The following is a 26,574-nucleotide window of genomic DNA, read 5'->3' as shown; positions in this document are numbered from 1 at the left end:
GGGACCCTTTCAATGTTTCAATTTTACCAAAAAATTATTGGGTAAAAGCGATTATCCAAAACCACATTACGGCAACTGATAATAATCCAAAACTAATGAACTCGAATCTTGAACACAACTTCAACGCGAAAAGTTCAATTCTAGCTTCTTTCAACAAACAAGGAGTCGTGACGGAATTCAAGCCCTAAAAACGGCGTCAATCAAGTTTAATTGTGAGATCTGATGAGTCATCGACAGTGACATTCTTGCTCGGTCGTTGTCAAATAACCTCTTGTGGACATTTACTCACTAGCTGAGCCCCACATGTATCATCTATGTATATTTACATACATGAAATCATAGTAAACATACACCCTTAGTAGATTTTTCATCCTAATGGAAGCCAGTTTTGTTTTTAGTTCTGTCCGGTGCACTGTAGAGGTCGTGTTTTGTTTACAATTAGTTTCTTGCTATTTCAGTAATTTAAAACCTCGTTTAACTAAATAAAACAATCTAATCATAAAAATAGCTCGTCTTCAAGCTATATAACCAAACAGTAAAACACAAATCATGAAATTAACCCTAATATAATAGAAACTAAATGTCGTCGACACTAGCGATCAGTGTAACCGGACATGAACTAGACACGAAAAACGAGCTTCAAAATGTACAATGGGATGAGATAAAACGACCTTCCTGATAGATTTGTCATCGTTATGGATGAACCTAGTGCTGAATGTTTAGTACTTTCCACAATCGCAGGTCCGGTAGATTTTTGATTATTCGCAACTGGAACAGCTGTACTTGATTATGGGGTTTCTAATAAATGGTTCTAAGGAAACAGCTGTTCTTGGTCTGTAAGAAAAAAAGCTACACAGATATAATTTTAAACTCGATCTTCGATCTTGTATCCATATTCAGCTTGAATCACGCACCTGGTTTGGTTACTGGTTTGATATTGAATAATGAACAGTAGGGAGAGGTTGGCTAATAACTTCTATTATTAATTTATAAACAAGCGGTGCAGTGGATTTTCTTTCTGCAGACAACCGGTAGAACTATTATAGCGCTCAGTTTTGTTTTGGGAGAAACAGTCCACTGGAATGTGTTCACGATAGTATTTTTTCCAAATTACGGATTATTTAAATCATTGCTCTACAAATCATAAGAGATTTCTTGTATAATGCCACAAAGTCAAAGCTAGAACCATGTAAGTCCAATGCAAAGTTATAACTATTTTAGTAATTCAGAGGTGACGACAAGCATTTCTTCACATAATTAATTGTCTGGGAATTTTACAACCGCTCAAATTACCAGAGATATTCCAACATTGTGTTTTAAAGTACAGGCAGATAATTAAAGTGCATTTCTTAGTGTCTATTGTCACGACAACGGTGTTAAACTTAACCATGTAATTACCAAGTAAAACTATTATTGTGTTCTGTGGTATATACAGTAATTTTGTTGGAAGCGGTTATTGTAGGTTAGCTAGTAAAAAATAGTTCAAATTAAAGTTTCAAACACAGTAACACGGGGTTCTGTTAATTTTATTCTAATAGTCGTAAAAATACATTTTACATAAATAGTGCTGTTTCTGAAATTTGTTTACCCTGTATAGTAAAAATCACTAATTTGAAGTATCATCTACAGTAGGCTACATAGTGTTTAAATAGTGTAGAGGATTCGAAAAAAGAATTCATGCCAAAATTTGTTAGATCAGTTTTTAGGCGTGAAATTAATTTTACTAGTGGTCGTCCTGTGGTCGAAACTCGACCAAAAATAATTAATGTACAGACTTCTCTATTTTCTCCCCACACTGTAAATAACACATGTGATTTGAATTTATTCCATTTGTTTTGATTTTCTGTTTACATTTTGTTGTTATTTCGTCACCATCATGGCAACCCATATGCTCCATGTTAATTTTTTGAAGTTTTCAAATTAATTTTTTGTGCTTATTTGTTAGCCTATTTTAATTTTTAGAGGCATTCTGCACATCTACAGGAAAATATCTTTCCAACAGTATGCGTAGATTTTCTCTGTGATGCACACGACCTGAGAAAAAAGGTTTTAAAGAAACATGCTTGCCTATTAATATATAGACGAGAGCACGACCCGTGGTCGAAAAATCGACCAAAAGTATGTATTGTACAAACTTCTCTATTTTCATCTCACACTGTAAATAAAACATGTGATTGGAATGTCTTCCATTTGTTTTGATTTTCTGTTTATATTGTGTTGTTATTTTGTCATCACCATAGCAACCCATAAGACCCATGTTAATTTTTTAAAATTTCAAATTCATTTTTTGTGCTTATTTTTGAGCCTATTTTAATTTATAAAGGGATTCTGCACACCTACAGGAAAATAGCTTTCTAACGGTATGCGTAGATTTTCCCTACGATACACACGAGCTGAGAAAAAAGGTTTTAAAGAAACATGCTTGCCTATTAATATATAGATAGAAGATAGATTGAATTGTAACAATGGTTATAAAGTACCACCTGATGCCTGCAGTATCAGGAAGCTCCAGTGCTACATACATGTGTCTTTATAACGCGTTCAACTAAACGCGGGCGCTTGGATCACAGATTACTTGGAATGGGGAAATAATATAATGACAAATATAGGTCTTTAGTTACAATTGTTAATGACAACTTAACTTTCAAACGTTTGTCCAATGAGTTATATTTATCGAGGTATTATGTCAGCGTTAACCTATTGTAAATCTCTTGTAATTATCGTAGATGAAATCCCTTTTATCTGATCTCTCCTAATGATCATTGAATAACATCTAAAATAGAAAACCTAATTCATCTTGATTTTCTTCTAGTCGCAATTTATTTTCTACAACATCCTTCCACATGTAAATGTAATTTATTCTATTAATCTATTAATTTGATGTACGCAAACTGAATTTTTAATTGTGGTTCTAATCATCTATCAGTTTTTCCATGATTGCCTTAGGATGCTGCAAACTCAAGCAATCTATATCTATATATATCTATCTATCTATCTATATATTAATAGGCAAGCATGTTTCTTTAAAACCTTTTTTCTCAGCTCGCGCGCACCGCAGGGAAAATCTACGCATACTGTTAGAAAGATATTTTCCTGTAGATGTGCAGAATCCCTTTAAAAATTAAAATAGGCTCAAATATAAGCACAAAAAATGAATTTGAAATTACAAAACAATTAACATGGGCTTTATGGGTTGCCATGCTGGTGACGAAATAACGACGAAATATAAACAGAAAATTAAAACAAATGGAACAAATTACAATCACATGTTTTATTTACAGTGTGGGTTGAAAATAGAGAAGTCTGGACCTTTCACCATAGCACCATGGATAAAACATACTCCTTTGACTTACATCCCCATGTTAAAGTTGTAAAGGGAGTATGTATGTATCTAGTATCTATGGTTGTAGCCAGTTTTTAAATTAAATTTGTCGTCGTTGATGTGAGCCACCAACAGATTTCGCTGATCTAAATGACTAATTTCTGTCGAATACACGATGTGTTTTACCAAATCAAACTTATGGAATGACTTATTATTATGACAAAATAAGGTAGAAAATATGATTTTAGACACACATTCTGTGACTAGCTCACACAACTACATGTTCTTTAAAAAAAAAATGGCAAGAGCTGGTCCACATGGATGGAATGTCTACTTCAGTATCCAATAGTCAATGCGTGTACGTACATTGCATATTTTTGGTCGAATTTTCGACCACTGGACGACCTCTAGTACTTATTTAATACGCAAGCAGGATTTTTGTGACAATTACTCCTCCGAAACTACTGAACCGATTGACATGTTTTTTTTGTCATTGGAAAAAGCGTAACGTGAAGTTGTGCAGGAAACTTTCTTTTTGGGGAAATAATTAGAGAGTGAGGCTGGGGGCCCTTTGAAGTTTCGTATTTCTCCATAAGATTAACATGGGAAACAACTATTGTTATGAAACTACAGCTGTTGTCAGAAATGCTGTTCTGCTATTTAATTTAATTTGTTTACAAGGAGAATTGTTTTGTGGTCAATGAATTATACTTTTATATATATTTTAAATGCTATACACTATATAAAATGATAGTACTGAAATTAAGAGATCTTAATTTAAATAATCAATAAGCAGGATTGAGCTTTTGCCTATATGTTTCCTGGTAAGTGTGTTGTAACTGTTTCTCATAGTATATTATAGTATCTTAAAGTAAAACCGAATTATTCTTTTCTGCATTTTCACCCCGTAGCGAAGCACGGGCAGAGCAACTAGTATTTATAATAGTTTAAAATATATGGTATCAGCAAACTGACACATCTTTTCTCCTATTAGCTTGTCAACAACTGTATTATAATCAGTGAGCAATGTGGGACTAACTAATATTTTATGGGTAAAATAGTAAAAATTGCAATAATCGTAATGTTTACGGCATAGGGGATTTTACAATTTTGTTTGGTTAAAAGGACATAACAAACTAAATTATAATCAAAGTAGTCTGAGCCGTTTTTGTGAAAATCAGATTTTTCGCCTATTTCATGGGAAAATCACTAAAAAATCAAAATTTCGAGAAAAGAGCCTGTACATACCATGGATATACTCACTTATACCAAATTTAATCAAAATCGGACCACTGATGTCGTCTATAGCTTTGTACACATCCACACATAAATACACAGACACACACACACAGGCATCACTTCGAAACCAACTTTTTTCGGTCCAGGGTACCCAAAACGGACGGTTCCATTTCAAACTAAAATCTATATACGTCCGTGAACGTGATAAAGGTACGTTTTGACTCCTTTTATCTATGGTTTTGCTTGGAGCGACAGGTGCGACGGTCGCGCAGCGACTGTCGCCGAGCGGCAGTCAAGGGACACTGATCTTAGGGGTTTTGCATAGTCCTGTTTTGCTTGGAGCTACTGTCGCTAGAGCCGCGAGCTGCAGTCGCTGGGTACTGCTCCAAGACCAGTCAGGAGCGACAGTCGCTTAGCGACAGTTACATTTCTGATTGTTTTTATAGTGTACAAGTACAACATTTTGACAAGTTCGATGACCTTTTATTTTCGCTATATGGCATCGGCCAACGTCTGGGATTAAGTAAAATTTTAGTGGTGAGGAAGAAGACAGTTTATTAGAAGAAGTGGAAAAACACCCCGCGCTTTATGATTTGAAACATATCTCCTACAAAGACTAACGAATAAAGGACAACGTCAGGATAGTTTAATATTATGTTATTACATTACAAGTTATTTTAATATATTAGTAGATAATTTAGATTGTCGAGTTTAAAGACTTCTAATTACATTTTCGTTAAAGAGATTCAAAAAAATATTGTTCTGTATAAATGGTTATTGATCAAATTGGCTTAGAAGTCAGACGTGTCATATGTAAATATATAAAATACTAATTATTAAAGTAATGTGGTAAGAAGAGGCTATTCAAATATTAATGGAGTATATAATGTACTGTAATTGGTATTTTTTTTCCATTTACAATACAATCGATAAAATATAATTTTCACTCTGTGAGGAGGTTGTTTATAACACTGATTTCAAATTCAAGTTATGCTTGTGTACTGCAATTTACGGAGAAATTGAGTAATTGTATTACATTTTGGCTTGTGACATTGCAGTTTCGGAAGGTTTCTCATAACAAATAACTAGGCCTATACAGAATACTTTATTGTTAAGTTTTACCTGCTTTACTAAGTGAATTTATCGAATTTAATTAGTGACTTTATAGTGCGCACTTTTGAGGTTAGGTGCACTGACGGTACCACGTCTCGTGACGCCAGGAAGAAGTTGTCGCTCCAAGCAAAACAGTCCACCACCCCGCGACTGCCGCTCGGCGACAGTCGCTGCGCGACGGTCGCACCTGTCGCTCCAAGCAAAACGTACCTTAACTTGAGTAATTTTTGTCCGATTTTGATGAAATTTGGTTTGGAAGTGTAAGGCAGGATCATCGATATATCGATGGGCAGGATAAACTTGAATGAGTTCGCGAACCAGCATGATCCGGACCATGGGAACAGTGTTTTACGAGAGCTTTTATGGGGTAAAAAATGGTTTTTCTAATTTTTGACCCTTAAAACACAAAATTTCTCAATTTCTCTCTAGACCTTGTTAAAGAGCTTAAAAAACAAATAATTTAGTATATCAAAGTGTTTTTGTACGGTTATTGGTAACGGAGAAAATTCCAAAAATTGTAAATTTAAAATTCCCATGTTATTCTTATGGAGAATATTGTAAAATGATGTAGTTTGCTTGTTTATTGATATATTTGGATCAAACTTGGCCGATTTATTTATTTTATATTAAGCTATTAATTTTACTAAAAAACTCGCTTAATTAGTTTCCTTGTAGCAGAAAACGTAGGTACTCGTTAAACCTAATGTTATTTAAATAGATTTGATTGAAAATCAGTTCAGACAAAAGGAAATTCGCTTAGTCGGCAGGTATGCTGCGGCGGGGGTATTTTATTTTAACTATGATACTATGTATAGAGGGAAATAAAGTAAAAAGGTTTGTCATTAGAGAGCACCAGCCCACATAGAGTGCATGCGGGTGGATACATATTACTTGCATATAACAAAAGAATAATATATAGTTATAACTTATAACTATATATTCTCTTGTTATATATATGCTGTGTTGGTCAATCAATCAATCAATCAAAAAATATTCTTTATTCATGTTCATACAATATGTCTTGAATAGCGTCATTAAACTAACATAAACAAAAAATTATAAACTAAATAATTTAAATCATTCATTACAAAGGATCTATATAGGCTTAGTAGAACAAAATGAGTGCTATAACTTGAAAATATCACAAAATCTTATAAGGTTACGTCAGAGTAAAACTAAATGGTAAAATAGTAAAATGGTTTAAATGGTTATGGTCATTCTGTTACTGTCTCTGACTGCTATAACTTGAAAGCAGTCCGAGTGGTCCCCGCATAGTTCTCGAAGTTGAAAGTTGATCTAACACTCAATAATATATATTATATATATTATATCGTCGTAGTCGTAGACTATTGTCAGGATTGTCAGGATTGGAATGGTCACGGCCAGTGTGCAGTAGTGCAGTTATTGGATACGAATTGGAACTGGTAAACGCGAACCTTACATATATAGAAATTTCACACAAAATCATAATACTGTATATTTTTGCCATATATAGGACATGCTCTATCTATGGTTTTGCCGAATACGGCGAAAAAAAGGGGTTTAGCTTTATTTGAACAGTTGGATGTACACTCTTCTTATTAAGACAAATTTATCAGTTAACTTATGCATTTATGAAGAAAAGTAGTTGAAAAACACAGATTTCCGTTCAAACAGTTAGCTGTAGTGGCTGTACCATAGATAAAACATTACTCCTCAAGTATGTCGTTGAGGAATATGTTTGATCTATGGCTGTACAAAAGCCCTATAGTTTAGACCTCTTTAGTCGTTATAAAAACAGGATAGTACCTATTTTACGTACTGTATTTCAAACATACAGTACTATAAATGTAGAGTGATTGTTATAATAATTGCTTTATTGTATCTTATATATAATATAATGCTTATAATCTGTATATGAAAATCAAAAACAGTTTCTCTTTGTTATGTTTCTCTTTGGCCCTTCTCTAGAGACCCGTCTAGAATGTTCTTCCATCAGCTGTTTTCTTACTTCTTGTTCTTGTCTTGTACAAGTGATTTTTTTTCTACTGTGTTGTGTTCTATTCAATCATATTGGTTTGGGGAATTGGAAAACGAAGTGAAGTCGTGAATGTGAAGTGTGTAGTGTAAATTTAAGAAATCCAAGTTGTTTAACCTTAGAATATAAAAGACTCGACACGATTCCGGATTATTACTATTGATTGTGGTATAATCAGCTATCAGGTAAATTTGTTAGTTATTAGAATTAACTGCAATAATTTGAGAATGACGCAACCCTTGCAATAAATTTGTGTTGTTGGTGTTACCCACGGCTGAGCCTATGATTATGCAAAGTTGCATAATTATCACAATTCTTAGCCTATTACTCCGTTATATTCGATATCCTATTAATTTCTGATAACATTTTAAAGTCAACGTTAACAGAGAGTACTGTATAGGTTAAGGAATAGAACTTAAACTGTAATACCCTATCTTTCCATTTACACCTAGACCTAACATAGGTCTTCTAGATTTTACTGACTAAAACTTAAGCCCCTTTATAGGAATTTATGAAACGATTTCGTTTTTTCTACTAGATAGTATAGAATTCTGCAGGATATCATATAGGCTACTTTGTTTTAGTCTAACTTAGGCTTACAGTAAGGAATAGCCTATCCTACTGAAACTAAAGCCGAATCCACGGCATTAGTTTTGATGGATGAAATTCACTGAAGCCTTGGGATTGGAGACTTTGATAAATTGTAACAGTTAAAAACTAAATATAGCTAGGTCTACATTTCGTCAACAGCTCAATCAGTTGAAACTTGTGTTACGGCCGTTTCTGTATTAACATGCCATGATCAGACATCTTTAGCTGAAGCAGCGTCGTCCCATTAGAAAAACATAACACTGGACACATTTTACAATTGCAATTGTTGTGTAAAAGATGATTTTTGTTTGTCAGCTTTTGGACATGGAATAAGTTATGCCCTTTGTATCTAGTTCCGAATGACCGTCCAGTTTTTCCTATGTAAAAGCTCGGGCAACTTGCACATTTATTTTTGTACAAATCTGACTTCTCAATTTTGTCAATTACATTATCAGAAATGTTTAAGTTAATTTGCTAAATAATTGTCTTGTTGTTGAGTCTTGAACGCTAATTCGATAGGCCTACCATGTTTCCACAATTCTTTTGTATGTGTGTATTGAATTGAATGTGAGTAGGATTCTACACAAAAATACTTCTTCTTTTGTGGTTGAACATCTCCCTAGGCTTTTTGTTCTTCTTCTGTCTTGATCTGTCAATCATTTTATTGTAACCATTTGATGATGCTTTGTATTTGATTATATTTATTTAGTTCTTTGTTAAAATTTCTTTGTTAGCTATGTAATTTTAAAAACTTTTAAATACCTGCTACAATAATGTAAACTTTGTATTTCAGGTTCACCATGCTGTCAGTTGCCAGGAGTTGCCGAGCCTCTTTGCCTGTTGCAAAGGCATTGTTCAATACCACGGTATGCCCCACAAAAGCACCTTCAGTGAATTCGTCTGTTTTGAAAAATGTTCTCTGGAAGAATTTTAGTAACGAGGGGCGAGATCCTTTCACTAGGACTGCCCGAAGAAGGAGGACGCTCAAAGAGATTGCCATGCAGCCTACACAAGGGACTCGTAAGTTGGCTAGTGTCTAAATGTCATGTTCAGAATAACAGAAATGTTACAATAGATTGGGACCCAGCCTGTCTTGGCCTTCATTGTAGTAAATGGTCTGAAGAAAAGCTGTAGGCAATAAGTTCAATGATCCAAAAATATCAGGGTTATTTTTACATTTTAGTGGCACATGGGATTTTACCCTAAAAATTTTAAGTTTATGGTTGTGCAAAATTTTGATCTAGATCAGAACTGTAATTTGTATTTCTGTCGCTCTTCACTTAAAGGAAAATTAGTGTTTTAGTATTTTTGTAAGATGCCTAGGCCTACTAGTTTTAAACTTTTTACATTTGCCAAGTTTGACAGATGGATGAAACGTAACTAAGCCTAAATAAGTGCACTGTAGTGGAATATATATGAAACTGGAATAACCACAAGGCTGGTTCCAATTACAACATGGCCACCGTATTCTCTGTAATTTTTAATTAGGTAATAACATCTTACATTTCCCATTAGTATTATTCTAAAGACGATAAAAAAATTAATATTTTGTAGGCTTATTCACATTACATTTCATTTAGCCTATAGGCTATCTTTTACAATTACTCACATATTAGGTACCGGTAATCTTGTACCGGCTCCTGTTGTTGTAGAGAGGGGGAAATTATGGTGGAACAAAGGCTCAGTGTCATGGCTATGTTAATCTTTTCCATAAAAAAACATACGCCAATGTAAACAAGTTCGAAGTAATAGATATTATGTAGGCTAATCTATTATTTTTTCCAGTAATTCCTCTAAAACTATTCTGTGAATTGTATTTTTGAATGCGCTTTTCCAGCAATACATATTTGCATCTTATATTTAGCAAATTTGACTTCCCTTAGGACTCCACAATTTTAGGATAAAAACCCATGTAGGAAAGTAGAAGAAACAGAACCAGGCTAATAGGTTGACAACTTAACCCATTTAATATCCATAGAAACAAATAACTTACCGTAACCATTTGTAGAAACAAATCCTTTGTTACAAAGCAAGCTACCTACTCAACAAGCACCATTTGAAGAAATTTTAGTAATGTCGATTGTGTTTATAGCATTTGCTGTTGGACAAATGGCCGTAGCTGGTGGAGCTGTCGTTGGGATTGGAGCGCTGTGTTTCTATGGCCTCGGTTTGGCTTCCAAGCCTGGCGCCATTGATCAGGCTATGTAAGTATGCCGAGAAGCAACCTTTGATATCGGTTTTAAATCTCAATACTGTATAAAATATTTAACCTGAAGCTTAGATTACTGTAAAAATTATACTAAGTAGGCTTAGTTGTACCAGTGTTTAACAGTTCGAATCAGTTAGGTTAATTACTTTACATATGACTGTTTTTAAACTAGTCGTTTCAGTTCAGTTCTTAGAATTGATTAGATTCACTAGCATTGTTTACTTACTTAACATCATTGTTTTACTTAACAAAACGAGTAACGGACCAATGAGGTTCAAGCATTGAGAGAAAAGAAGTAAAATTGTAATGCTTTGAATTTAAACTAATCAGCTGTTAGGACCAATTTAATTGTTAATGAGTGGAGCAATTAGTTTTTGGAACAACAATTTGTTGCATTCCACTGTCAGTGCCAATGAGAGGTTTAAAACATAACTTTTAGAATTTATGAGTAGTGATTGTTAGTAATTAAAAAACTTTCAAAGGTAAAGGAGTGTACGCAACTCATGTATAAAATAAATAGTCTCGTATGTATAAAAAGGCTTGTAGCTTGTACCTTAAATTTCTTCTTGTGTCGTTAACACTATCTTTACACAATCGTTGGGTAAACTACTATTGTCCAATTTATGTGACCTGTAAATGAAATAAGTTGTAAAACCTCAAACTTCAATGGTTTAATCCTTTGTTTAACAGTTAACTGTTAGGGATGATGAGCTTATGCTATAGGAACATTTACCATCAGGGAGTAACAAAACATATATGTCAATTGTGGGGAATAGTTGTGGGGTATGTTTCCTTCCTATCTGAAGACAGTCTCAGATTCCATAACCCGATATCTAATGTAACTTCCGTTTTACTAATCAGCTATGAAAAATGTCTGCAATAAACCCGAAAACAAAAAAACAAAAATTGTCGAGACTAATCTATAAGAGAAAACAAAACTACACAAACACAAATAAATGCTATAATTATATTGCGTTTCAGGCTGTGGCCCGAGTATGTGAAGGACAGAGTGAGGACTACGTACATGTACCTCGGTGGAAGTATAGCTCTCACAGCTGCCAGTGCCGTAGCCTGCTTCCGATCACCTGCCATGATCAGGCTCATGAGCCGCAACTCTTTGTTGGTATGTTGAAATTATCCTTGGACAGTTCATCTAGATTGTCAAAGTGATTACTAGCTTAGAGGTTTAATTTGAATTGATTCTCATCCTTCTGGGATAGATATTTTAGTTTGTTTACCAATACTACAAGACTTATCTCGCTTATTTATTAGCACTGATGGCTTTATATTTTAGTTCACATTTTTATTGTCCCTTTACCTTTTATGATTTTTTTTAGGGAGAGGCAGTAATAGTACATTTATTTCATAACTATGGCATAAAGTTACTCTCAGGGTGTCTAGTAGTCGGGAAAATCGGGAAAGTCGGGAATTAGTATTGAATTTTAAAATGGTCTTGAAAGTCGGGATTTAGTCTTAAATTTGATTTCAAAGTCGGGAATTTTTATGATTTTGCCGCGATCGTCGTCCTCCGTTTACGTAACCGCGAAGCCAATGATGATTGTCCTCACGGCCTCGGGAAATGTTCACGATTTTGCCGCGATAGTGGACGACGACGATAACGTTTCCGAAACCATGGGAGACGACGATGACGTTTCGGTGACCGCGGGAGATGACGATGAAGTTTCCGTGACCGCGGGAGACGACGATGATGTCTACACGGCCGCGGGAAATGTTCATGATTTTGTCGCGATCGCGGACGTCGACGATAACGTTTCCGTGACCGCGGGAGATGACGGTGATGTCTAAACAGCCGCGGGAAATGTTTATGATTTTGCCACGAACCCGGTCGCCGACGATGACGTTTCCGTGACCACGGGAGACGACGATGACCTTTCCGTGACCGCGGGAGATGACGATGACGTTTCCGTGACCGCGGGAGATGAAGATAACGTTACCGTGACCGCGGGAGACGACGATGAAGTTTCCGTGACCGCGGGAGGCGACGATGATGTCTACACGGCCGCGGGAAATGTTCATGATTTTGCCGCGATCGCGGACGACGACGATGACGTTTCCGTGACCGCGGGAGATGACGATGACGTTTCCGTGACCGCGGGAGATGACGATGACGTTTCCGTGACCGCGGGAGTCGACGATGATATCTGCTCGGCCGCGGGAAATATTCATGAGTTTGTCCCGATCGCGGACGACGACGATTACGTTTCCGTGACCGCGGGAGATGACGATGAAGTTTCCGTGACCGCGGGAGATGACGATAAGTTTCCGTGACCGCGGGAGATGACGATGAAGTTTCCGTGACCGCGGGAGACGACGATGAAGTTTCCGTGACCGCGGGAGACGACGGTGAAGTTTCCGTGACCGCGGGAGATGACGATGATGTCTACACGACCGCGGGTAATGTTCATGATTTTGCCATGATTGCGGACGTCGACGATAACGTTTCCGTGACCGCGGGTCTACACGGCCGCGGGAAATTTTCATGATTTTGCCGCGATCGCGGACGACGACGATGACGTTTCCGTGACCGCGGGATATGACGATGACGTTTCTGTGACCGCGGGAGATGACGATGACGTTTCCGTGACCGCGGGAGATGACGATGACGTTTCCGTGACCGCGGGAGTCGACGATGATATCTGCTCGGCCGCGGGAAATATTCATGAGTTTGTCCCGATCGCGGACGACGACGATGAAGTTTCCGTGACCGCGGGAGATGACGATGAAGTTTCCGTGACCGCGGGAGATGACGATGAAGTTTCTGTAATCACAGTCAATGATGATGTCTAAACGTACGGTACGCGGAAGATTTCATGATAAAAAACCAAATTTGCTAGTTAGAATTTTGTATTGCCGCATTATTTCTTTACTTGAAACACCACATTATCATACTACTTTATGACAAAGACAAAGAGTTGGTGTAGTATTATTTAGAAAATTTGGTTAAGCTATAAAAATTGGTATCGATATCAAGAATCGAGAATCGATACATTTTGGTATCAACACCCACTAATTTTGGAAAAAACTAGTCTTGAAAAATCTGGAATTAGTCTTGAAAAGTCTGGAATTAGTCTTGAATTTTATAATGGAAATAAACTAGACACCCTGTACTCTTTTCGACCCAAGATCAAGTTTCACTGAATGACGGAAATGAAGGAGAGTTGAAAAAATACTAGGCCTACCCGTTTGATGAACTAAATTTTTTTGTCTTATTGCACCATTGTTTTTAAGAAAATTAAGTTAAAAAACTAAAATACTTTTCATGTAAGGATTACCTCTCAATACGACTTCCAACTTTCTACAGTACAACTACAGTGTAGTAGAAAACCATTTTAAACAGAGTGAATCCCTCTGAAAATGTCCCTCAATAAACTAACCTAATCTTACCATAGTATTATTACCTAGAGAAGTAAGATACAGGTGATAAAAGTTTATGGGACAATCGTGTGCTTTTGGCTCTGGTACGGTGGGGCGGAAATGTCCGAACGGCGATGGCCACATAGCAATTTTGTACAGCAGTTGTAGCGCACAGGGTCTTCCTACAGCATGAGTGATGTGATGGGGAGAGGGGAAAGGAGAGCAGAAGGGGACGACGAATACAATTCGCTAGACACCAATGACTGTTGCTAGACATCACTTGAGTGTACCACTGACTTATCTGTGGTAGCATATGCTCACTGATTACCCTGATGTTGATTGCAGGCAGTGGCAGGCACCTTTGCAGCCATGATAGGCACATCGATGGTGGTTCACAATATCCCTTACCAGCCGGGCGTCGGAGCTAAACAGCTTGCCTGGGCTGTACACGTTGGCGTCATGGGGGCACTCATTGCACCCATGTGTCTCTTCGCTGGTCCACTGGCCATCAGGGCTGCTTGGTGAGCAAAAAACTGCTGTGTTATTATGTGATATTGAATTAAAAAAATGTAGTGATCAGTCTTCACTGTAATCACTGAATACATCCTTGATAGATGTTAAAGAGAGAGCGGTCGTTATTTTGAGGAACTCTCATCACGAAGAAAGAGCGTCAGAGTACACATTTTTAATATCTTAATGCCTTTTTATGTGACTATATTTTATGTGTTTTGGTGGTTGATTTTGACATTATTGTAACATGGTCTTGTTGCTATCAAACATCTACCTTTTTTTAGGTAGTATCTTTGATTGATAGCCTAATAACATATACCATCTGGATCAAGAATCGACCCAGATTCATTGACTTTTATGTAAAATAACTTGCGGTAATAAATCTTGGAGCAGGCTAGATCAATTTAAAAACTCAAATCCTAGGATTGATAATCTTTAACTTGGATTAAAACTGATACCTATCATTTGTTGGATCTATTTTGTTTAATTAATTGCCAATAACAAGATGGATCATTGTGAAAATGTAGTTTTGTGGAATAATTTACTAACACAATATGCTGGTCTTAGACTTAAGCTGTGAAGGCTATAAGTGCAGAATACAAAGCCTAATCAAACATAAGAAAGTAGTGTTGGAACAATCCCTGTGCTTCATCTGACGACTCAACATTGTCTTTACGCAGGTACACAGCTGGAGTGGTGGGAGGTCTCTCCGCCGTTGCTGTTTGTGCTCCGAGTGACAAGTTCCTCACCATATCAGGTCCGCTAGCCATCGGTTTGGGTGTGGTTCTCGTATCTTCACTTGGTAAGTTGACACTAGTGTGATATGCAGAAAACCCCCTCGCTTTTTATAGGTTATTCTGCATACGCACATGGGAGCGTAGCTTTATAGCAAACCCGAATCTTTAAACTTATTCTACTTTATGCTATGAGCTGGGTAGCTGTTCAATAAGAGAATCAGATTGTGTTCATCAAATAGGATTTTAATTTGTCTAAAGTAATCAAGCTTTAATACAGTGACAGTTACTCTTAAGTATAGCCTACTAACAAATGCCTGGTAAGAACCGCTCTGGAGGTAGCTTGAATCTTAGATTTATAATCCCCAAAAACGAAATGAAACTATTCCCTTGTAATCTAATCAAATCAAAGTATAAATCCCCAAAAGAATTCCTTCAAAACAAAACACAAAACCCCAACTAACTTACAGTCCCCTTAAATCAAAACTTCCCGTACAAAACTCCCGACTACAGGGCCTAACCCCAAGATAGAGAAACCAGTACTCACCCAACTCTCCTGGGCACCTTGCCCCGGGCAACTGACCCCTTTCTCTACCTCAGGTGGCCTATTTATTGATCTGACAGCTACTGAGAGCAAAGCCCTCAGTGTTTACAAAACACCTCCAGCACGCTTCACAGCAAGCAAGGCCTGACCACAGGTCATCAACCTAGCTTGCCCAGGCTACCCTCCTTTACATCCCCCCTTCTCCTCCAGACGATGTCCTCAGCGTCTCTTTTAACATTCAAAGAAAAATTTATTACAATTACAAACAAAATTTTTACAAACAAAAAATCCCCCAATTAAAAAAACCTTTAAGACAAATTACTTTACAATATTACAAAACCGAGAAAACAACAAATTACATTTTATCCATAATCCTAAACATATTCACAAAAGCATTGTTTTCCTCAGTGGTGATAGCAATGAATGAGTGCAAAGCGCCTTGTCTCCAGTGGGTAGATGGAATGTGCTGAGTCACCAGGTAGTTTTCTGTAGTAGTGCTGATGTAGACAACTAGCTGAGTGTGCAAGGTTGGCCAACATCAGCTCGTCAGGTTACCAACTTGAACTGGACTTCAAAACAATGCTAATGTTTCTGAAAACAACTAAGATAAAACATTACTATATGAAATAAACTAATCAAACATGGATAAGCATATCCACACTAGGCAGCCAGTTCTGTTTGAATGAGTAAAGGTATACTATCCTGAGGCCAGCCCTTGTTAAACGTTTTTTAATAACTCACAAAACACCCCTTTTTACTATAAAAACTGAAAGTTAAATCTCCGAAACTGAAAAGACAAACCTCCAAAATGTTTCCATACAATGACCGCTAAAAAAAACATATTATAATTTACCTACTCTAATTAAGCTATTAAAAACCAATACATATCGTAATAAAAAATACTACCCTATTAAGAACTTTTATAACTCTACACTCCCACGCTCAAAATCTAACACACTGACACCACTCTTATTCCACAATATAAAACCTATTTTTAAAATGTTGCTGATACAAAAATAACCCTAGGGTAGGCCTATTATCTCAAAGAAGGGTACCTAAAGTAATCACAATTTTTACCATAAATCTTCAAAACAATACTAAACAATAGAACATATTCAGTAACTCACTGCCTATATATCATCACTTAACCAAAATCAATACTGTATATACAAAAAAACGAGATACCGCCTACACTTAAATTACCTTACTATAAGAAATATTGGACAATAGGCATGAAAGGATATCACTCAGGTATTCCCGTTGACTCAGGCATTCTGCCTAAAATTCTATGAATGCCAAATATGAGAGCCTTACTTGTTCAATCCTAAATACCCCTACTCAGTTCGGAATATTAGTACTGAAACAAGCGGCACTTCAGCATCTGTGAAGTACTTCTGAGTGATAGCAGGGAAACTTGGAAAACCATAATGAACATGGAAGTTATTACACAACAATTGATAAAACCACAAAATTAAACGATACATAATCAAACTAACAAATCACCTACCGCTACTCTTTGAATTTAAAGTTAATTTTAAGCAGAAAATTAAATACTGACAAAAACATGTAATCATACACAAAAGTATACTTCACTATTTACATTTTACAAGAGTAGGTACATACTGATTTCCTTACATACAATTAAGCTCATCCTACCCCTTTTGCATCATCCCTATGGTCTCTCTTGAGTCTACCAACATGTAACCTATCCTTCGACCATTTTCCCTCTTTCCCCAACATAAAATCATTATTCAAAAAGCGATGAAACTTTATGGCTTCTTTTCCTCTCGGTGTCTCAACCAAGACCTCATCGCCTACGTCACATAATACATCTCTCCTATTTTTGTCCCAAAGCTTACTTTGAAGATCATGTGCTTTGCCACAATCCCGAGGTGACACCTCTTGTACATCATGCAAAATCGTCCCTGTATTTAACACGTCATGATCTGGAATCTTCGGTAAAATTACTAAATCATTTGATTGTGAGGCCTCAAGCACACGATTTCCCTTCATGTCCATTTCTTCCTCAACACGCAAGCTACTACACAAGGTTGTGGAATTGTTCTGTGTACCTGTCACAAAATTAACCGGTGACGTTATTTCACTACCCGTCCTCTTACATACCACGTTGTCATCTTTGAAATTAGGGACATCATTCTTTAATGCTACCTCTGATCGAATTGGAACCACACCTCCACATTGTAGAGGAATTTGTATGTCTTTTAATGTGTAAACATTAATTGCGTGTTGTTGCAATTCTCCCCTTCTAGTCCCGAAATTCATCAACCAATTCATGTCCATAGGCAAAGTTAGCTTAAAATTACCAAAATCAAACTTTATTAAGTGTTTTGCATAGTCCAAAACTACCTTATTGCGAAGCAGAAAATCATTTCCTAAAAGGACCTGGGAGCTTAAATTTGATATAACATAAACATCTTGACTGAAACAAACATCATTAATTGTAAACACGATGTTTGTTCTGCCTAATACCTTAAGAGGAGATATATCTGCAGTTATTAGCGAAACATTTCCTGGAATGATCACTGTGTCTTCATTCACTAGACTGCAATCAATTAAAGATACATTTGCTCCTGAGTCTAGCGATATTTGTATATTCCTACCATTCAATACCCCATTGACATGCAAGGCTAGCTGAGTTGTATTATGATTGTTGTTTACTGACTCAACAATGTCATCGGACTTACACACCAAAGCCTCAGCGCTGAGCGGCGCAACGTCAGCACTACTCGAGGTCCCTGCACTGCTACGACCTTCTTGCTCATCAAAACAATTAGTGTTACTTACCACCCACCTTAGCATGTCTAATATACATTTACATTGTAAGATTATCTGTTCGGATTTTGATGGAATATTGATGCTACTAAGACTCTCGGAAATTTCTTGATTCTTTGAATCAAAATTTACCTGGGAGGGTTGAATGTCCCCTCCCGGCCATTCAAGTTTTTTGGAAAATTACACTCCCTAGCAAAATGGCCGAAAGACCCACATGAATAACATCCCATGTCTCGTTGGTCATTGAACCTTACTCTCCTATCCCGACTAATACTCCTATGTCCTCTATCATAGCTCATCTCGTTCTGATTATAACCTCGTTCCACACTACGTCTCTCCCTGGACCTACCCCTGTACTCTCTATCCCAACCCCGGGACCAGCTTCTCCTACGTGAAGAATCCCTAACCTCACGAGAATCGTCACGGTATCTCCCTCTCGCCCTATCTACGTCTTGATAATGGATAGGCTCCCCCTTACGTTCCTCTCTCTTCCCGGAAAGATTGGCAACCTGTAGCTGCTGCACCAGCTGGGTTAGCGAATCTAACTTTTTCTCCAAACCTTCGTTAACTGTCGTGTTAGGGGTGCCACCAATATTTTCCAGCCCTAACCTTTGCCTTATTAAAAATGATGACATTTCATACTTCGAAATGTTTTCCCGTAGTCTCCCCGTTGTCGAATTGTCCAGCATCGAAATTTGCTGGAGGAGGGCTGGGTTGAGTCCTTTTAGGATATGACCACAAATCCTGGCCTCCGACATCCCAGGGTCAACACCCGCACACAATTTTTCTACGTCCGCGAAATATTGTATCACCGATTCCGTTGGCAACTGAACTCGTGAGTTCAGCTTAGCTAACATTAACTCCTGCGATTCAGCTGGAGAGAAAACTTGTATGAACCTTCTCTTAATCTCCTCCCATTCTATTTCTCCATTCTTTCTTTCGATATTCTCAAAAATATCCAGGGCCGTCTGAGAAAGATAAATAGGAAAATATGTCTTAATTTTGTTCTGGTCCCAATTGTTGACTATAGCCGCCCTCTCGAATCGTTTTATAAATGAGACGATGGATTCGCCCGGCGACCCCGAGAAATTCCCAGGATGAAAGAAAGGCTGTTTTTCTTTATTTACGGCCATGTTTGGAAAACCAACAGAACCCGAAGTTGAACTGAAGTCGTCGATTTCTTCGTAAACGTTCTCAACCTCGTTCTCGTTCTGGTTTTCGTAAACGACTTCCCTATTTAAATTTTCATTTGAAAGCTGTTCTTGAATAAAACTAACTCTCCTATTCCACTTACTTATATCCTCATAAAATGATACACCTTCTTGCTTATTCTTATCATCTAATTTCATTAACCTAAGACTAGATCGTAAAAACTCTAAGTCAGCTCCCTTAGGTATAGGTAATTCTAATTTATGAAACAATTCTTTCGCTTGCTCCTTGTTTAAATTTTTTATGTCAGTTAAACTTAGACCCACATCCATTCTCTTCGTAAAATAAACAATTCATTTTCTATTGTAACTGTAACTCTAAACTTCTAAACTAGGTTAAGAGAATGCTTTGATCGAATATATTGCCTCACTGTATACCTTACTAGACACAATTAGACTGGATTGCTTAATCCCTACTGAACAAAGTACAACAGAATCTATGTAGCAATACTGCTAACTATGCCGAGCTAGCACAAACCTAGCATGTCCTAACAGCAACCCAACTCGCTTTGTATCACAAACAAAAATTGATTTACAAACAAAATATTTGAGAGCCAATTTAAATGAGGTACCAGAATCGAAAATTTTGTAAAAGTTTACAAAATTCCGGCGCCTACACCACTTGTGATATGCAGAAAACCCCCTCGCTTTTCATAGGTTATTCTGCATACGCACATGGGAGCGTAGCTTTATAGCAAACCCGAATCTTTAAACTTATTCTACTTTATGCTATGAGCTGGGTAGCTGTTCAATAAGAGAATCAGATTGTGTTCATCAAATAGGATTTTAATTTGTCTAAAGTAATCAAGCTTTAATACAGTGACAGTTACTCTTAAGTATAGCCTACTAACAAATGCCTGGTAAGAACCGCTCTGGAGGTAGCTTGAATCTTAGATTTATAATCCCCAAAAACGAAATGAAACTATTCCCTTGTAATCTAATCAAATCAAAGTATAAATCCCCAAAAGAATTCCTTCAAAACAAAACACAAAACCCCAACTAACTTACAGTCCCCTTAAATCAAAACTTCCCGTACAAAACTCCCGACTACAGGGCCTAACCCCAAGATAGAGAAACCAGTACTCACCCAACTCTCCTGGGCACCTTGCCCCGGGCAACTGACCCCTTTCTCTACCTCAGGTGGCCTATTTATTGATCTGACAGCTACTGAGAGCAAAGCCCTCAGTGTTAACAAAACACCTCCAGCACGCTTCACAGCAAGCAAGGCCTGACCACAGGTCATCAACCTAGCTTGCCCAGGCTACCCTCCTTTACACTAGGTCTATTTCTCCATTTGTATCTCTCAAATGTGATTTGTTTTGTTGAGTTTTCCAAAAGTGTATGCTGAACTATAAGTTTTACATAATGAAAACCTAATATAATTAGGTTCTCTGAAGCAATATAAATATAAAGTGTAGACAATAACTGTTAATTATGTTTTATATTCTTTCTAGTTTTGTATAATTTATTTTTTCCTAAAAAAAAAACTTCTGTTAAAAATTACAGATTACACATACACAGTAGAATTTCACTAATTCGAACCTCAATAATTCGAAAACCTCTGTTATTAGAGATGGTTGTCTGTTTCCTTCGCGAAACATATAAAATTAAAAAAATAATATACCGATAGTTCAAAGTGATTTTTACGCAATGTAGCCTCTACAATTCAAATTGTAGCCTCTAATTATTCGCACATACTCGAGCCTCTATAATTCAAATGTTGTAGCCGTAATTTGATCTGTAACTTCCAAAATTCAAAGTCAGCCTCTACAATTCAAACTGTTTTACCATAAGCCTCTGTAATTCGAATTCAGGACAAAAAGTACGCCTGTTGAAAAATGATCTGACGCTCTTATTGATGTTCCCACAATGTGTTCATTAGTCTCCCTCTCAAACTCTCTACACTTAAAACTGGGACCTCCATAATTTGAATTTTATTTTTTCTAACCTCTACAAATCAAACTCTCTATATTTCAAACTTCCCATAGTTCGAAATACAGTATAACCTCACTAATTCAAACCTCCATAATTTGAAAACCTCTATAATTAGTAATGTTTGTTTGTTACCTTCAGAAAACCTCTAAAATTCGTAAAATAATATACCGATAATTCAAAGTGATTTTTCCGATTATTGCTGCTTCTACAATTCGAATTTGTACATACTTGAGCCTCTACAATTTGAATTTTGTTGCCACAATTTGAATTGTTACCTCCAAAATTTGAAGTCAACCTCTACAATTTGAACTGTGTCACCGTAAGCCTCTGCAATTCGAATTTAGAACAAAAAATATGCCTGACATGAAACATGAACTGTCACTCTTATTGATGTTCCACAATTTGTTCATTAGTCTCCGTTCTCTCAAACTCTCTACACTTAAAACTGGGACCTCCATAATTTGAATTTTATTTATTCTGACCTTTATAATTCAAACTCTCTATATTTCAAACTTGCTATAAATCGAAATATATTGTCACTCCTCAGAAATTCGAATTAGCGAGGTTCTACTTATATTTGAACATTTTCTTTAACAAAAAGTTTTTTTATCGACAAAAGCTTTAAAAGAAATTTGTTTTATACATTTTGAAATTTGTATTAATTAGGGATTGAAACCATGAATTATGCATCCAAGTCAAACCATTAGGCTACATTACACATACATTACATTATTTGTCATGAGAGCCGAAGCCCCCTGACTGCATACCCGGTACCTATCGTGAGACTTACCCGGGCCCCATGATGTAGGCCGAAGCTTACGCATCAACCTTTAGCACATCATGGGCGGATGACTTAAGGTCATCAGGCTCGCCGGCTGCCGAAGCAGACCCTTCGGAAGGAGGGTTGCCCCTCAATCCTAACCAGGGATTCCGGCTGCTTGTTTAAGCGTCACTCCACCTGGGTTCCACTAGGTCGGGACCTAGAGGTCCATGGTAGAGCGCCCCGACGCATTTAGTGCAAGCAACACTCGGGACCTATCTAATCCCTGACAGGCAGAACCCGCCATCAATAGCCAGGAGGAAGGGGACCGTCAGCGAACCTCCCATTTACACCACTACCCGATCGAGGCCTTACTCATTGCTGGGAAACCAGAGATAACCAGAGCGATAGATCCCCAGATACCCCTGGCGGGCTCGGACCCAGCACCCGATCTACTTCGTTTGCCCGTCAGACCCAACATCACTGCCAGGCCATCAGGGTTTCCCAAAAGGAGGCAGGTATAGAAGTGGGACCCACCCGGATGAACCTATCCACCAGAGGTGGCGACACCCTTAACTCAATTGAGGTTCCGGGAAGAACCCCCCACACTCAAGATAACCATACCGTCCGTGCTCAGAGACAGGGATTGGTTTGCATAAGTGCCTACAAACCGTTGCCCTCACACTGCGGAAAGTTACGTTGCCCTTGAGTGTCCCCGTGAGCTACGGGTACTTGCCCGTTTTCACCTCCAGGAAAGGTTACTTCCAAAGTCGAGGATTTGCCCACTGAATGCTGGTCGCACACAACAAGCAGGCCGAAGCCCAAAGAACCACAGACACAGGTAGGTTAGAGAATATGATGCACTTCCATCTCTCCTAGAGCTAAACACCCCTCCATCCTGGATAAGGAATGTCACTGGGACCCAATGCCCAGTCGTCCATGTCTGTGGCCTACTTGAAAATGCCGATACCAACACCGAGCATTTACCTCCCCTCTGGGGGCTAGGTATTTCACCTCCCAGGACGAGGCTACTTCCAAAGTCGAGGATATGCCTCACAAAATGTCAGTCGTACACAACAGGTAGGACTCAGTCACAACCACAACCATTAGACCATTAGACTGGTATTACCTCCCTACTACTAATACTGTTCCCTCCATGATAAAGTCTAAAATCAGTACTTAACTTTATCTAGACATATTGTCTAGACATATTGCTATTCAAGACATATTGTCTAAACTTTGTGAATAAAGAATATTTGATTGATTGATTGATTGATTGATTGATTGATAGCCTACTTTGCTATGCCATGAAACGGTCTACAATACAATTTTCTGTCTCCACATTATTCAACAAAATTCTAAGTAGCTATTTAACATTTCTCTGTTGAAATTCACTGACATATAACGTATAAGCTGGCTGTGAGGATTTGTGTTTTTTGTAATTTACATGTTTCGGCATCAGGTTCGGCTTTCCTACCCGCCACCTCTGCTCTGGGAGCAGGTCTGTACTCCATCTCTCTCTACGGAGGATTGTTGCTGTTCTCTGGCTTCTTGCTGTACGACACTCAACGCATTATTAGAGCGGCTGAGACTCATCCGATCAACGCCCCTGTCCCCTTTGACCCCGTCAATGCGTAAGTCCGTACTGTATTGAGGTGTAATGGGCGAGCTGCAATAGCATCCATCCAATGAAATAGCTGATCTTCTAATTTTTAAGGTTTTCTGTCCAAACTCCATGTTTTCCATTCTTTGAACTTTATAAAATATGATCACAATAATTTACAAACAATTTGAATGTGATAACTGGATAGAAAATACCTCAAGTATTTTAAGGAATATCATGCACAGTAATATTCAACATCAGCTAAACCAGTTTTATAACATTTGTTTCCAAATTTTGAAGGAATAAAAATTTTAGATCTATTTTATATCCAATAAAAGGATGCAATATGGTAGTTACAAAATGTAATTTTATTCAAAATTATATTGCCTACTGGTGGGGAGATACAAGTGCGGCTTTAAAAATTATTCTTTTACTAACACGCCAAAAAGGAGTAGCCCAATGTTTCAAGCTTAGAATTGTGCAAGTTCATTTCAAGGGTTTTAAGTACAAAATAATATTGTTAAGAAAATCGTTTTTTTTAGACACCACATAAAATGTTGATGATTAAGAGACTGTTCCCAGCTAAGTATATATTATAACTTGTAAAGTTTCACATTTGGCTTGGCCACATTTGAATGGCCATGTTTTGTAACAAATACCATATTGGAATTTGGCCATAATTCCTTTAGTTTTTTAGCCTAGAGTTTTTTATTGAAGTAATCATTTAGGTGGCCCCGCTTCATCCATTTAAACAATCTGTTCTGTCCAAAGTGTTCTCAATCCCAAATCTGGACTAAAACAATAAAATATTTTCCCCACTATTAATCTGTAAATAACAACTAATATGAAAAACAACTCTTTGAGAGTTTGAATGCATTAAAAAACTTATTGATGGTGTTTCAGGTCAATCTCGGTTTACATAGACACCCTCAACATTTTCATCAGGATACTGGCCATTTTGATGGGCAACGATAGGAAGAGGCGTTAGGTTTCATATCTTGGTTATTAATTTCAAACACGACAAATAAAAATAGATTAAAATTTTGCATTTTTGCATTTTCATGTTAAATTAAAGACACAATATTGTTTGTTTTATTTGTCTGTCTCATTTAATTTCAGAATACATTTTACTCTTAACAAATTATTTTTTTATGTATTGTAAACTGAGTTAAGATGAACGATTGAACGCTAATTTAATTTTATGTAAGCAAAGACTGTTGTAATATAGTTTTGTATATAGTGAGTTAAATAAATTAAAATAAAAAAAAAACAATTCTCTCTCTCCCGCTACTCAAATTTAATTTGAAATTGGGGTTTTCTGAATCTTGTGATGGGGATAATATATCATCTTATGCAAATTTATTAAATCCAACAAATTACTATAAACCAAATTCTTTAATATAAATAAATTTGCCAAGTTTGGAAAAAAAATATATCCATAAACAAGCAAACTACAACATTTTACAATATTATCCATAAGAATAACATGGGAATTTTAGATTTACAATTTTTTCGGAGACTGCGCAGACAACCGTTTTAGTCCCCTTGTTGTCGGGGGGCGTTGGAGTATAGTGCCTATTATCCATGTAAGCAACACGGGTGTGAATTTTTGTGTGCAACTGACTGCATGCGCATAACAATTCTATTTATCCAAACATCACCTGTATGTAAGTAAATCATCAAATGAAGTTTTATACATCAGGGAAGTAGTAGTGACTGTAAACAAATTCCATTCATCCACACTAAGGTCATCGAAAAGTGTGTAGTACAATGCTTTACTGACTTAAGTCCCTAGCATAGGGCGTTGTCAAAATCTGCAGATTCTCCACCTACATTTTTCAAGAGAAGGTGAAGAAGAAAAAGGAGCTCCGTACTGCTCAATACCATCTTTGACTTTTAAAGCGTGTGAATGAGTCCACGTAAAGCAGGATAGTGTTCGTCTAATAACCCTATTCTGAAGTTGCCTAAATGAGTTGTCCCAGCTAGTTGCTCACAGCTAATAGCAGCCTAATAGTCTATGCCACTACAAACACCAACTACTTAAACTATTAAGGGTTAATGTTTAAGTACACCATGTATAAAATATGCCTCATATAAGCAATCCAAGTAGAATATTTATAGGTAATGTAATAAGTCTTTCATCTGCAATGGGTTGTAAGGGTTTAATTAATTGATAGGCCTAAGTTCATTAAAAATTGCAATTTAATTACATTATCACATACAAAATAAATATAATGCCTATTACAACCTTCTTCAGCATTCAAGCGAGGGTTAAACTTTGGTATCTAGTTAATAAATAAATACTGTAAGATAATTAACAAAACACTTCATTAAAAGTAACAATATACACATATCTCAAAATATCGTCCAAAGTAATACAGTACAATACAAAAATGTTATGTGATTTCCATCTTATATTCTGTTAAAACATTTTGAATGGAAGGGTTTTATCAAATTCTGTTGGACCAAATAATAATATACTTAATTCAATTTAGTTACAGTTTGATAATTACAATACTAATTAATTATTTCATTTCTCAACGACAATTAGTTAACCTTATCTTGGTGTTTGGAATTGCTGATAGATTAACAATAGCCTCGATTACCTGAGGTTGTTTTTC

At 36.9% G+C, this 26,574-nt stretch overlaps 1 protein-coding gene across 1 annotated transcript; it reads left to right on the top strand.

Annotated features, from left to right (window-relative positions):
* The first annotated feature begins 7,730 nt into the window (after positions 1-7,730).
* Positions 7,731-25,212, top strand: LOC129001259 (growth hormone-inducible transmembrane protein-like). Its single transcript, XM_054428492.1, has 8 exons — positions 7,731-7,876; positions 9,076-9,302; positions 10,375-10,486; positions 11,473-11,614; positions 14,212-14,387; positions 15,057-15,178; positions 23,813-23,984; positions 24,857-25,212. The coding sequence occupies exons 2-8, from the start codon at positions 9,083-9,085 to the stop codon at positions 24,939-24,941; spliced, it is 1,029 nt and encodes a 342-aa protein (XP_054284467.1). The 5' UTR covers positions 7,731-7,876; positions 9,076-9,082; the 3' UTR covers positions 24,942-25,212.
* The last annotated feature ends 1,362 nt before the right edge of the window (positions 25,213-26,574 follow it).

This window comes from Macrosteles quadrilineatus, unplaced genomic scaffold, assembly GCF_028750875.1.
Source record: "Macrosteles quadrilineatus isolate MER2022 unplaced genomic scaffold, UCM_ALF_1.0 Scaffold_8__2_contigs__length_117827958, whole genome shotgun sequence".
NCBI lineage: Eukaryota > Metazoa > Arthropoda > Insecta > Hemiptera > Cicadellidae > Macrosteles > Macrosteles quadrilineatus.
The sequence above is the reverse complement of the archived record's forward strand: the minus strand, read 5'-3'. Positions and strand labels throughout refer to the sequence as shown.